Source organism: Daucus carota, chromosome 9, assembly GCF_001625215.2.
Source record: "Daucus carota subsp. sativus chromosome 9, DH1 v3.0, whole genome shotgun sequence".
Lineage (NCBI taxonomy): Eukaryota > Viridiplantae > Streptophyta > Magnoliopsida > Apiales > Apiaceae > Daucus > Daucus carota.
In genome coordinates this window covers 44,811,849-44,827,623 of record NC_030389.2, presented here as the reverse complement: position 1 = coordinate 44,827,623, position 15,775 = coordinate 44,811,849, and the positions used below count along the sequence as shown (strand labels likewise).

The 15,775-nt window shown below is 33.4% G+C and overlaps 2 protein-coding genes across 2 annotated transcripts; one reads left to right on the top strand and one right to left on the bottom strand.

The window, feature by feature from the left end:
- Positions 1-8,721: 8,721 nt before the first annotated feature.
- LOC108202085 (dirigent protein 21) lies at positions 8,722-9,306 on the top strand. Its single transcript, XM_017370461.2, has one exon. It carries the CDS (start codon positions 8,722-8,724, stop codon positions 9,304-9,306), a length of 585 nt encoding a protein of 194 aa, XP_017225950.1.
- Positions 9,307-10,584: 1,278 nt separating this feature from the next.
- On the bottom strand, positions 10,585-14,290 carry LOC108200227 (equilibrative nucleotide transporter 1). Its single transcript, XM_017368293.2, has 2 exons — positions 13,548-14,290; positions 10,585-11,540 (listed from the first exon to the last, which is right to left on the bottom strand). Exons 1-2 carry the CDS (start codon positions 14,050-14,052, stop codon positions 10,810-10,812), a joined length of 1,236 nt encoding a protein of 411 aa, XP_017223782.1. The 5' UTR covers positions 14,053-14,290; the 3' UTR covers positions 10,585-10,809.
- Between the last annotated feature and the right edge of the window lie 1,485 nt (positions 14,291-15,775).

Here is a 15,775-nt window from a genome sequence, read left to right as displayed (position 1 = left end):
TATTTAAAAAGAATCTGATTAATCAATATATTAGCTCCAGTTTCCGATTTCTATGAGTGTATGTACTTACTCGAGTCATGTTTCACATGGAACCATTACCACAGAAGCCTAAGAGCATCTCGAGCGGTGTCCTAAGTAGATTCCTAAATATATGATAAATAAATTTTTGAGCGGTGTCCTAAGTAGATTCCTTAAATATATGATAAATAATTCAAATTTTAAAAAATAGAGATCCTATATTGATTGACAACTCCAACAATAATCTCAATTTGTGATCCTTGTTATTATTATAGCATTTAATTCAAATTCCTTTAACAAAAAGATGATAAGAAAAATATGGGAAAGAATGTCTAAAAAGTGAGAGCTGAATATTTAATCATTATAAAACAAATGAGGAATGGGTTAGGGATTACCCATTTATAAGAAATGAAAAATGGATCCTAAAATTTAGGGAACGAGTATGGACTCTGCTCGAGTGAATTTTTGTCCATATTACTCAAAATTTTAGCTTAGGACATCAAATAGCTAATCTGTCGGAGATGCTCTAAGAACCATTAGCTTAATGATTATATGTTACTCCCTCTGTCTCTCCGTCCGTCTGATTTCTATACACTTTCCTTTTTGGATGTCCCATTCAATTTTATACATTTCAAACCTTTCTCAAAATAATAAATTTTTATAATATAAAACTCTCATCCAGCCACTACTCACTATCTACTTTTTCAAATTTATCAACCATACTCGACTAAATTATGATTTGATGTTTTTTATTCAAAGTTAGAATTGACAAAAAGTCAGAATTGACGAAAGATAGATAGACTTTATATGGTAAGAAATTATCATATTTGTTGTTAAACGAGTCACAAAAGTGTTTAAAATTATTTTAGAAGAGAAATGAGTCTTATAAATTAAATTTTATAAAAATAATTATTAATTTTTGTTCAAATAATAAGTTGCAAACTTGCTCAGAAATACACAAACGAGGCTGGGGAATTCAACATTGCATCTTAAATCTAACATATGACGCCTACAGTGGTGCTTTCTTCCATTTTATTTATTTTTGGATTTTTTATAACATTTTCTTTCATTTAATATTACTTTAGAAAAAGATTTATATTTATATACAAAGTTTTATAAATAAAATCTAGGAAGAGTTTAACCTTTTTTGTTTGACAGAAAGTAGTACTTATTTTCATAAAAAGTGCATCATTACATACTTTTCAAGAATAAATAATTGATATTTTATAAATAAGATAAGTAGATTCATGTCCATCAAATCTGTTTGAAAAATATTTAAGAGCTAATAAAATCTCAGAACAATACTAGAATTCATCGCTTAAAAGGTTAATGAGACTCATCGCTAATAATCCTCATAAAACATCACAATCTAGTGCTATATCATTTAAAACCAATATTTTATATACAGTTTATACTCTCAGCATGTTAAGAACTGCTCATGAATATACAGTTTTCATTTTTTCCGTCTAATTCTCCTTTGTTTTTTTTTTAATTTATGTGCACAAGTAATAAACTAATGAAAAACGGGAAGTTAATTGATTGCCAAACATCCAAAGATCAGAAGACAGGATCAACTGATCAAGAACTAGTCTTACAGCCATGCAAAGTTTAATATTTATTTTTCATAATTTAATATATTTCATTTGCGGATTCTTTTGCAACCACATGATTAAAAAGTACTCATTCCGTTCCACTAAATCCTTTTCGCAACTTTTTGACACGCATTTTGAGATCTCTATAAAGTATAATTTTATAATATCTTTTTTTTAAAAATTATGAAAAAAAATTTGACATTGAAAAAAATAAATTAAAATAAAATTATTGAACTATATTTTATAAAAATGTGCAAACAGTAAACCTGCCGGGACCGAAGGAGTAACGGTCAGTGTGTGTAGGACAACAAAAGCCCATATAACTCATCAATGAATATCGAGGACAGGGAACTTGGTCTGTATTTCGAATGTTTATAGTTCAGCTCATGAAACTCAAAAATATTCGGTGTCAGAATAATTTGATCCAAACAAAATTACGAGAATATAAGGATCGAAGTACTCAAACTATGAACTACTGCCAAGAACTCGACATGCACAAGAAACCAATTTCACCAAGGCACGGCGGCAAAGGAGAAAGACATTAATTAGACTTAGCGTGAAGCCTTTCCACACAAACACCGACACCACGGAATGAGAGTCCAGCAAAAATAAGGCATGCACCACGTTCGAATCAAAATATAAGTGTAAAAACTTAAATATTATATCGGTTTTCCTAGTATGTGCCCATGGGTACACACCAAGCACCAAATTCTATAAGTTTAGGGGATTTTGATTGGCTCCCACCTCTTTATAATTGTGGACCCCCTGCAAATTCACCAACCACACCAATAAAAATCCACCAAAATTATGAAATTTGGTGCTTAGCATGTGCCCATGGGCACACAACAAACCGATATTATATATATGGGGATCCCGTGTTTGAAAATGAGAAGTTTTAGAAAAATTTAGATGATTGAATTAAATAAGAAGTCTTGATTTTAGAATAATGATTTCTAATTAGAGAAATATAACGTGTTGATTTAAAGTACAACTAGATAATTCAAAAATAATTATTATAATTAGTTAAATTGATTCGCTAGTCAAAATGCCTGTTATGCAAATATCGATGTAATTATTTAAATAATAATATAACATGATTACACGAGAAAATCACCAGCAAACATTAACGGGATTTACAGGGTTACCAGTCAAATCCAATTATACAAGAAATTGTTATAAGACCTACAAACTCAATTATACAAGAAATTAGATAAATAAAAAACAAATATTAGACCGTCAGTCAGGTTTTTTCAAAAATAAAAAATAAAAAAAATACATATTCTCTGAAACCGTCAGCTTAATTTGTCATCTAAAACCGGAAGTAAAACCAACAATTCTGGAAGTATTGACGTCCAGTGAACACTTAATGAAGAAAACTAAACTTATTCAAATATTATAATTTCTTTTTCTTATCCTTTTGTCGCGAATTCAATATAACAATTCTGATAAAATATCCAAATATATCATATTATGGCAGGTAAGACCGTACGCACCGCATTGTCATCAATTAGTTTGGTACGTAGTTTTTTGACAAATATGATTTATAACCTTACAAATATATCACATTATGGCAGGTAAGATCGTACACACCGTATTGTCATTAATTAGTTTGGTACGTAGTTTTTTGACAAATAAAATTTATAGCCTTACAGATGAGTATCTGTTCTACGAAACTCTTAAGATGAGCCAGGATCGAACTCAGAATCTGGGACAGAAGATAAGCTCTTCATCGTTGAGTTATCCAACCGTGCTCGTTTGGTACGTAGTCAAAAGTAAACTCTTGCATTAAACAATTGTGAGAATGATTAACCGGCATATCCGTTGACTATTTATGGTGTTAAACTTTCTTCTCAGAGTATTTAAGTATCCGTCTTTCTAATGTGTGCTCAAGAGCACACAATAATCACTAAATTCTATAAAAATGGCCTATTTTGATTGGTGGAGTTGATGTGAATGCAGGGGGTCATTCTCATTTATTATTCATCCACCAATCAAAAGGAGCTATTTTTATTGGAGTTAGGGACTATTGTGTGCCTTTGGGCACACCATAGAAAATCCCTTTAAGTATTTATTAGAAAAAAATGTTGGACTAAGGTCAGGCTTGCATTTAGTATTCATAAATAAGGAGTAAATGATAATATAAAATAATTTTTAATTTTCTAATGTGTTGCTATGCACATATCACTGACAATCATTTTTCAGCTATGTGATGAATTTTTATTTGTTTCAATCAAAAATAAAAATCAAAAATCTTTTTCAATCAAAAATTTCATCTTATATTATTAATATATATCTCCATAGAAGTACATAAGAAAAAAAGAGGCCGTCAACTATTAGCATCTTCGTAAACTAGCATCTGTTCGAATAGTATATATGTCCTTAATTATGTGGTACGGAAGAATTCGTCCAACCAATTATTTACTCCCCTTAAAGTCTAAGCGGATCATGAACGACTAGACCAAATGTCCATATTATTTGATTTAATATAGGCAAGTGTGCAGACTTGGCACAAACAAAAGAAAGATTCATACAAAAAGACATGCATAACCTCAAAAACCTCAAGTGTATATATAGATAGTTCAACTTAGTGGGTGTTTGTTTGTGACAAGCTCAGACTTCTAAGTTTATAAGTTGCAAGCACTTATTCGTATCGTTTGTGTATAAAATCAAGAAATATATTAGTTTTTGTTTTCGGATTTCCACTTATTTCTCAAACACTTTATACATTTATAAATTTTAATTTGTTTCTAACTTCTACTCCACTTTTTTATTTTAAGCAATAAACACTTATTTTAAACTCACTCAAACGGCCTCTTAGTGTCAGAAAAACAGAAGTACTCAACTTAACCTCCATAGAACTCCAACTCATACGCATGGGGAAAATTTCCATGACAACTCTTGCTCTATTAGCAATAATCATATCGATTTCCGTGGTCATGAAACTTAATTAAAAGTATTCGGTCCTTAAAAGTAATCATATGTCAGATTCTGTCCTTTATGTTTCGCTTGATGTTCATCGAGTAGAAGTGCAGTTACTTTCTTCTGTAATGTGATTCCAGAGTAAAAGATGTCCTGTGGTTTTCATTTTAAAAGATTTTGATTGATAAATTTTTTTGTGTAAATAATACGATCATCATTATTAATAAGATTAGAGCGAATAAAAATCTATCACATAATTAAACTGTAATTGTTAGTGTATGCGCAAGGACACGACAAAAGCCGGTATAACAGAGCACATTAGACTTAGCTTTAAGCCTTTCCACACGAACACCGACAACACGGAATGAAAGTCTAGCAAAATAATGCATGCATGCACCACGTTAGAATCGAAATATTAGTTTAAATTTTAAATAATTATTTGTTAGGATCACATCCACTATAGAATGACGTTAATTATGCACAATAACAAACACGAAAGCAAAGAACACAACAATTAACGTGGAAACCCCTCAAGGGAGGGTAAAACCACCAATCCACTAAATATGAATGTATTACAAGATTGGAGTCGCTCCCTCACTCAACACTCTTGTATACAAACCCCTCAACTTGATCACAAAAGTTCTCTCTTGTGTATCTCTCACACAACTCTCTAACTTTTGCAATACAATAAAACTCCTACAAATAACTATATTTATAGGCACCACAAATATTCTAATCCTAATTTACTTCAAATTCCTATTTATGATAATTACCATCTTTTCCTATCTTGGATAGAAATCCTTCCACAATTACTATTCTACCAAGAATCGGATTACCTCAATTATCATAAATAAGATACCTTCTCAAATTAGGATTCTTGACTTAATTAGGAATTCGGGACGGAACCCAACATTATTTATATGTGGATCTCCGGTTTGAAGAAATATTAGATGATTGAAATTAATTATAAGTTTTAAGTTAAAAAAATGTTTGTAATTAGAGAATTACCACGTGTTTAATTAAAATACAACTAAATAATTCAAAAATACTTATTATAATTAATTAATTCTATTCCCTAGTCAAAATACACGAGTAAATCACATGATTACACGAGTAAATCACAAAGAAACATTAACCGGATTTATAGGGTTACCATTCAAATCCAATTATACAAGAATTTATTTATAAGACCTATAAACTCAATTATACAAGAAAATTAGATAATTACAAAACAAATATTAGAATGGCTAGAGGAGGAGGACGAAATAATAGCAAAACTGGCAAATACATGCTCCCTCCCATTTCTTATCGAATGGATTGGGCACTCAAGTTAAGAAATATGTATAAAGTAGTGAAAAACAGAAAGAAAAGTGGGTGAAGTGGTGGGATCTGTTGATTTTTAATATGTAAAAAGAAGATAGTAGAGTAAAAATAGTGTGAAAAGTAGGGCTGTAAATGAGTTGATACGCTCGATAACCGCTCGGTGTTCGGTCCGAAAAAAGCTCGGTTCGAGCTTGGTTCGATTCATAAACGAGTCTATCTTGAGCATAATTTTAAGGTTCGTTTTGTAAACGAGCTGAACTTGAGCACAGTAGAGTTCGACTCGATAGTTCGCGAACAAGTTCGAATCATGAGTTCGTGAACTTGGCACATGAGCATGGTTCGTGTACTTGGCTCGTGGATGTGGAAGTTTTATTAATGGATGATTTATTATGAACTTAGGATTCTCTCGAGCATAATTAAAATATTGTTATAATTTTAATTTATTTTTCAATTAATTTAAATAACAAACAAGCTCGTAAATAAATTTATGAGCATAAGCTAGCTCGTTAGCAAAGTTTATTAAACAAGCTCGTGAACAAAATTAATGAGCAGTTGGTGAGTAAAAATTCGTGAGACATGTTCGTGAGCGTGAGTTAATGAGCGGTAGGGGTGAACATAACCGACCCAACCCGCGAAACCCAACCCAAACCAACCCTCTTTCGAACCGATTAAACCGAACCGTCCAAAACCGATAGTTAAACGGGTTCATTTTCAAAAAACCCGAATAAATTGGGTTGGGTTAGGGTTTAACATATTATAACCCTTAACCAACCCAACCCAACCCGTTTATATACAAAACAAATAAATTAGTTTTCCTCGCATCATATTTATGTTTGAATCTAGTGATGTTACAATACAGTGCATGCAAATTCTTTGGTGCACTCTCATTTGATTGTATTTTAATATTTTAATTTGTTTTGCTAAGTAATATTTGTCTAATTCGTGCTAGCTTTTTTTAGTAACCTGTTAGCTATGTTATTAAATGCATCCATATAATTCATAATATATAAATATTTTATTACTTTGGTTTCCTGACTCATTATGCCCATTATATGTGCATAATGAAACAAAAGAAGTATCTATTTTTATTTGTATTTATAAAAATATAAATTTTTATATTATCATGTCACAAACAAAACAATTAATTGTTTATTACTTTTCACAAGTCCAGTCCTTAATTTTTTTGACATCATAATATAAAAATTCCAAACCGATCAAACCGACCCGAACCAACCCAACCCAATATAAAACGGGTAGGGTTGGGTTAGACATATATTTTTGGATTAACGGGTTGGATTTTTAAAAACCGAACTAATTGGGTTGGGTCGTTTTATCGGCTCTAACCCGACCGACCCAACCCGTGTTCACCCCTAATGAGCGGTTCGTGAGCAAAAGCTCGTGAGACATGTTCGTGAGCGGTTCGCGAGCCGTTCGTGAACAGAGTTATTCCTTAATGAGTCGATCCTCAAACAATATTTTTGGCTCGATCCAAGTTCGAGTTCGAGTTCGCTAATTTTTTAACAAACGATACACGAGCACTCTAGAGTTCGGCTCGGCTCGGCTCATTTACACCCCTAGTGAAAAGAAAAGAAAAATGGAGAAGTGGTGGGATCATTGATTATTTTTGGTAAATTTTGAAATGTAAAGAATTGAGCGGGAGTCGGAACACCAAAAAAAAAAATGTAAAGAAATTGGTGGGACGGAAGAAGTATATTATGTGAAACCGTCAATTTAATGTGTTATCTAAAACCCGAAGTAAAACCGACAATTCTGGAAGTATGACGTGGCGTTGAGCACCTAATAATGAAAACTAAACTTATTCAAATATTGTAATTTCTTTCTCTTATTCTTTTGTCGGCAATTGACATATAACAACAATTCTGATAAAATATTAAAATATCACATTATGCATGGTAAGACCGTAACGCCCCGAATTGTGATTAATTAGTTTAGTGCGTAGTTACAAGTAAACTCTTGCATTAAACAATGGTCAGAATGATTAACCCGGCGAATTCGTTGACTATTTATGGCGTTCTTTCTTTCTCAGACTATGTTATTTATTGAGAAAAAAGTTGTTAGATTTACGTCATGCTTATTTATTATTTATAAATGAGGAGAAAAATTATAAATGCACTTTTTTTCTATGCTCCACACGTATTTTAAGACACATGCAAAATATAGTTTCATAACTTTTTTCTGAAAGTTATCTCTTTTTATAAAAATTTAGATGACAAATATTTATTCAAAATAAAAAATTCAAAATAATTCACTCTTTTTGTCCATCTCATTTCTTTACAGTTCTTTTGCACTGTCCGACACGCATTTTAACGCGTATATAAAACATAGTCCTATAATTTATTTTTAATTTTTTTCCTTTTTGTATAAAAATATAAATTTCAAATTTTTATTCAGAAGAAATTCTTTTTATATAATTTATCAAGATACGTGAGAGTATTAGAATGCGTGCCGAGTCTTGTCCTCCGTAAACAAATGAGAGGGTGTGAGGGTGGAGGGAGTATTAAACTACTCTATGTTTTATAGCAACATTACAGTGCAAGCTTTCATACTCCAAGATACGCTGAGGGGAGGGAGTATGCCCTTGTGTGGTACGGAAGAATTCGTCCAACTAATTATTTACTCGCTCTAAAGTCTAAGCCTGCCCGGATCATGAACGACTAGACCAAAATGTCCATATTATTTGATTTAATATAAGCAAGTGTGCAGAATTAGCACAAACAAAAGAAATATTCATACAAAAAGACATGTATGGTTCCAAGACCTCAAGTGTATAAATAGATAGCTCAACACTTCAACTAAACTCAGATAAACAGAACTCAACTTAAGCTCACATAGAACTCAACTCATACAAATGGGAAAAATTTCCATGACAACTCTTGCTCTATTTGCAATAATCTTATCGATTTCCGCGGTCGAAAGCATCATCGATCAACGTCCCGAAGCAGTCGAAAAATGGTTCAACAAACTAGGCCAAAAGAAAGAAAAGATGACCAAGCTGCATTTCTTCCTGCATGAAGCAGCTGCACCAGGGAGTGCTAATCAGACAGCCTTCCTGGTGGCCGAGTCCAATATCTCCTCCACATCGCCTACGTTATACGGGCAAGTCTCTGTGATCGACGACATTTTGAGAGAAGGGCCTGAGCCTGATTCTCCAATTGTAGGCCGAGCACAGGGGCTGAGTGTCTCTTCAGACTTGAGAGAGCCTACTATAATAATGAGCCTCAATTTCGTGTTTACCACTGGCAAGTACAATGGAAGCACGCTCAGCATTAACGCGAGAAATCCATTGCTTAGTAAGTATCGGGAGCTTCCTATTCTTGGGGGATCAGGGTACTTTCGGCTTGCCAGAGGACTCATAACCACGAACACAGCTGTGTTTAACATAACTTCGCAGGTTACTATTGCTGAATACAGGGTCATTGCTCTTCATTATTAGATGACACAGTTTTAAGTTCCACATTTCAGATTCCGTTCTTTATGTTTTGCACTTTTGCTTGATGTTCATCGAGTAGAAGTGCAGTTACTTTCTTCTGTAATGTGATTCCAGAATAAAAGATGCCCTATGGTTTTCATCTGTTATTGTCTTATGGTATATTAGTTCTGTTTTTCTGAATCTCACCGATATTCAGAGTCAAATCGAGTGAGTTTCAGCCTTTACCAACCCTATATAAACAGTAGACCACTAAACTTAGAGCTGTTTGACTGAGTTTAAAATTGTGCCTTGTGACTTAATATGACTCAATGTGATAAGCGGGAAACTTAAATGTCTCTAAGGATAATTCTAACTTATTAATGACTTATGAGTTATTAAATATATAATAATAAAATTAAAATGATTTATGGGTAACCTATGACTTATGACTTATAGGTAACTTTCATGAAAAAAAGTGGCAAAAAAACAAGTTACTCACAAAAGTACCTCAAACTAATTTCTGATTTTAAGTCAGTTTCTGGCTTATATCTGACTTGTTTAAAGTCAGAAACAACTTCAAGCCCCGACTTAAAGCCACACACAAAGGGGCTCTTAGTGCTAGAGGTGTTAAAAGAACCTTATATCTGCAAAAAAGTCCAGAGTTCTTCTCTGAGACCATCGGAAAAAGCCATTGCTAAACTCCGGACAGGCATCTGCTGATCTGCATCAAAATATATGGATCCCGGGCCATCGTCTCTGGCGGGATTTATACCATCTGATATAACTACTTCAGGCTCTTCTCTGCATACGGAAACCGAACTCTTTCGTATGAAGCAGGTTAGGTTTTCTTGTCAACAATCAGGCTAGCTAGTTTCTTTGTCAACAATCACTCGTCAGGTAAGGTTTTTTTGTCAACTATCACTCGTCAGCATTTGATGTCTTCACATGCGATATTCTGACAATGCACAAATTATTTAAGCATGTTGACAATGTGCAGAACAAGTCCAAGATGCCCAGGCAGGTTCCTTTGTCTTATGCATTAAGAAAGGATTTGTAGAGTTGTGGAGAAGTATGCCAGAGTCTTCTGAACACTTGGAATGGCAGCCGAAAGAGATTCTGAGCCCTGGATTAACAATGCTTCAAGTCTGATCTTGTAAGGGGATGAACAATCCTGCTTTAATGCACATCGAGTTAAAATACAGGCAAGATCGAGCAGCTGCAGAAAAGATGTAGCAAGAGTAAAACGAGAGCACGTTTACGCTCTACTTACAGAAAACACAAAATGGAGGTACACACAGAGGATGCTACTAAGATCAAAAGTGTCATTCCTGTACATTGCACAATACACAACGTTTTAACATATGGCATGACCATATATATGGTTTACAATGCATGAATATAAACTAAAACATTTCAGAATGTTTACAGAGACCTAAAATTGGTTCTGTTGATAAATGCTTTACAGTTGAAATAGCAGTAGTTTGCGTCAGAAATGGCCACCTGAAATTTTTGCCACCTTAAAAGAGTTCATATGACCCAAAACCAAGATACGGCCGAACCAATGAACAAACCAGTGACCAAGAAAATCACAAGCACTATTCCTGCAGTTTCAGCGTGTTGTACCAGGACAGTTTTGGTACCCAAGATCATTAGTACACTAGTCAAGTACCCATTTGTAAGGCCTAATAGACATGTAAGCACTGTCACCGGAATCTCTGTTCGGAAGAATTGAGGTCCGTGCAAGCAAACATAGAAGAGGGGCAAAAACACAAGCCTAGCAAAGGAGGCACCTATTGCCACTTTAGCATTTTCAAGCATATAAATTGCAGTCAAGGACTTGCCAACTAGATCAAACACGTTGTAGCCTGTAATGAGGAGGATTGGGTACCAGTCGTTGAGGATATAGGAATGCACATCCTCTGTAATGTATCCAGGAAAAATACACAAAGTCATGACATAAATGGCAAGAATTCCATATCCATACCACTTCACTGTACCAACAATGTCCCACAACGGCGATCCCCACAATACACTAGTTGAAGCACGTTTGTCTTCTTTCTCTTCATCTACAGCTTGTAGTTTGAGATCATTATAGTATTTGATCACTGGAAGTTTATGGACGACGTTGTATGCGACAATGCAGATTATCATCACGGCAATGCTGACCAGAAAATACAGGTTTGCACTTTTCCTCAGACCATGGGCATCTTGGGGATAGATCGCTTTGGTCAATAATCTAAGAAGAGAAACCAGAACACCTGCACTCCAAGGACAAAATGCACGATAAGGTCTTATCAATAACACACATCAAATGTTCTTTCTCTAAGCGACTTGAACACTTCACGGGAAGAAGCAAACAATATTAACAAATATAACAGTAAAAAGTTATATATATTTAAAATATAATAGGATATCTATGACTTGATAAAAACAAATCAACTTTTCATATTATTAACCTTAAGGGATGAGTGAGTTAATCACATGAAATCTACTATAATATGGAGAAATAACATGATAATACAGATCTGCAGCACAGGCTTAAGCTCCAATCTGGCTGGTTTGTGGCTCGTGGGAGGATACGCTACCTATGAAATTCTATTGTACCAAAGGTTTGCCGTAACTATGAGTACTTAGTCTCTTGCTCACATCAATATGTATGCTACACTAAACAAAGAAATGTATACATATTAATTATTTATTTAAAATTCTAATTTTTTTATAGCATCTTTCATAGTAAAATTTGGAAGTGTAACCTCTAAGCAAAAGCACCATGGCGTAATGGATAAGGCATTTCACTTCTATTTATTGATCGACTTTTAAAAAGGCTGAAATTTAATATACAAGGCGCGCTTTTTTTTCCAGACACCAGTCAAGTATTTTACTCTAAATAACACCTTAAATAAGCTTACATATCAGTCAACCATACGAAGCAAGGACAGATCTAGAGAGATATGTAAACAATTTTAACATTGCTTCTAAAGATTCCAATCTGCGCAACATGAATAGGGTGTTTAAAATCTAATCAGCCAATCATGACATATGAATCTACCAGTTCCTATTTACTGGTGAGTTTTCAGTAGTAATATATATGTGCAGCCTTCAAACACTAGTAAAACCGTTCATGGCCTAATCAATACGTATCAGACTAAGTTAGATTGTTTTGGTGTTGTATATACCCCTACTAGTAATAAACCCTAAATCCGTTCCACATTAATTGTTACGAGAAATAATGTCCTGAATCAGTTTAATCTAACAAACATGTACTATCCTACATTACAAATGTCTCCTACACTACAGTCATAGTCCAGTATCACCAAGTCTAGTAAAGCATCATATTTCTATAAGCTCAATCTCTGCTAAAAGTATCCTCAGCCCAGTTCTTTTATACAAACACATATATATATGTCCATTACCAATAAATTAAGACAAGCATCAAACTTTATCCAATTTAATCAGCTACAACCTACAAGCATATAACTCTTACTAAAGTATTCTAAGGCCAGGCCAGCTCTACATGTGTCCATTATCACTAATTCTAGTAAAGCACCAAATTTACTTGGCTAAAGGTCTTGTCAAGGTATTCTTATCACAATTTCATGCTCTAAACGCACACATATATGTCCATCATTACCAAATCTAGTAAAGCATCAAATATCTATCAACCAAAACTCTTACAACACTATTACTAGCCTGATTCTTGTGCTACATAGAAAAAACACAAACATTAATATGTCCATCATCCCGAGCTTCACACAGTTTAACAACTAAAACCATTGACTAAGCATTCTTGATCGATAAAGACACACACACGCAAACACACATGCAAGATCCCCAAATTTGCAAATCATCAATATTTATCACGATTTAAAGCAAAAAATCATTCCCGACCAATAAACACACACACAATTTACAAAAACTACCAACCAGAACTTTACCCCAATTTAACAACTAAAACTATTGAATGAGTATTCCTGATCTATGACAATAGACAGACCTCCACAATCACCAAATTTGGAAAGCATCAAACTTTGTCACAGTTTAACAGCTAAAAATCAATCCTGATCTATAACCACAAATACTACTAAACCTGACTTTACCCCCAATTTAACAGCTAAAACTATCTACTAAGTATCCTCGATCTATAAACAGTAAAGACACAAACACACACATGCCCATGATCACCAAATTTGCAAAGCATCAACCTCTAATCATAATTTAACACCTAAAAACCATTCTTGATCAACACATTCAAAAAAACCACTAACCCGAAACTCCAGTGCCCGCCACAACAGCCTGCATATACCTCTCAGGCATCTCCCCCGCCGCACCAATAATCGAGCCCTGCACCAAAGCATCCCCAATCCCACAAACCGCCACCGCCCCCACCGCAACATAAAACCCCTCAAACACCCCCACCCTCCCCTTGACATACCCCACATCCATCAAAGGCACCACCACAAGTGCCCCCACAAACATCACAAACCCCACATTAATCCTCACAAAACTAGTACTCTTATGAGCATAAGCAAGAATAAACACCAAACAGATCAAACCCACAAGCATATACACAATTGCAAATGTACGGTCAACAGAGGTGTTGGGATACAAGTAGGAAAAGTAATCAACGGCTGTGATGAAAGCATTCCATGGCAACAAATAGCCCACGCCAATTGTAAAATAAATTATGTAAGCCAAGTGGTATGTGTCTTTGGGTATCTTGGGTTTGAGCAAATGGGTCGTCTCTGCTGGTGTTTCTCCGGCGCCGGTCATCGGAAATCGGCCGGAAATTGGTCGGAGACGGGGGATTGATTGGTGGGCTAGAAGAGAACGTGGGGTTTTGTTAGATACAATTATTTGTGTGTATTTAAGATGATAATTGACAGGGTGTGCAATTGAAAAACGTTGCTTGTTAGGTGATGTACATATGTGCAAGGCTGATCGTTATTATTTGTGTGTATTTAAGCCAGGTAACCTAGCTTTTTTCTTGGGCTTTTATTACAACATTTAAGCACCTCTGATAATTTGCCAAACGGTAGCAAAGAAGTAGAACTCAGCTTATGTCTCTTTTAAGTTGAGAAGCACGGCATCCAAACACCCGCTAACTGTGTTGTTGAACTTTCAAATGGTGGGGGTCCTTTCAATCTTTCATGGATGTATATTCCTAGAGGTTCTTTGGATTTGTGAAATTCGGAAACATTCGGTTCAGATATAAATTTTTGTAAATTTTACAAAAATGAAATACATACCGTCTCATTTCGATAAAATTGAATATTTCAATTTCTAATAAAAGAAAGATATCGGGAATGTGTGATGTAACTTAAAAAAAGTTATAACTACTTAAAATCGAAAAATTGATAATAAGAATAAATTGAAAATTATAAGTTAATTAAATGTTTGGATAATAGAGAATTTATAAGTTTATATATTCGTTTCAAAATTTATAAGACTTCTTTTCAAAAAAATTATAACTATTTTAAAGTATATTTGATTTATCACAATATGAATAATTAATAATAAATACATATTTCATAAATTTATTATAATATTAATGGATAATTTTTGGAAAACCGACTATAATGGATTGTTTTGATTAATTATGTTGATTTCTATATAATGTGATCTTTAAGATATATCCGATCTATATTGCCACTTACAATTTTTATTATTCTTTTTGAAATTTTAAATTTTATATAGCAAAGAAGATTCAGAAGTTCACTCAAGATATGGACGAATTTTTGATTTAAAAAAAATGATTTGGACGAATTTATGTGTTTCTATTAAAATCCCTTAATCTTTTGGTTTTGGCAACGACACGCAAATACACTTTATAATAATCTAGTCCTGAGATACCAAATCTCAATGCAATTTTCTTTTAAAAAGATATCAAATCTCAAGGCAATATTCTTCGTTTTTTTTTAAACGGACCAAATTACAGCATAAATTCATATTAAAATTGTATGGAGAGTCCTACGATATCTCTTTCCAACTTTTTATTTGTCAAATCTAGTTGGTATTACTTCTGCCCACACTAATAACAATTAACAAGATTCTCGTTATATGAATCATCCGATTAAAATTAATTAGCTATTTATCATTTATTTTTAAGAATATTAGAAATAATATTGAAATACGTAATATTACTTTTTACTTTTTTTAAACTGAAGCAAAATGTACAAATTTGCGACTTGTTACATGTTCATTATATTGCTTATAAGCGTCGTATCATGGACACAACCTGTTAATCAAGACAATAGGTTTCTGTTTAGTTGTTTAACGGAGATTTTAAAAGATTATTTTTATTTATGAAATTCAAGAATATTTAATTTGAATTTTAAAAAAATATATCAGAATATCCTAATATTCAATTAGGAGTATGAATTATATTAGAAAATCTGTTGATATTCAACCAGGATTTTAAATAATGCATAAAAATATGATGATAATCAATAAAGATTATTTAAAATTCATTAAAATCCGATGATATCCATCTGTT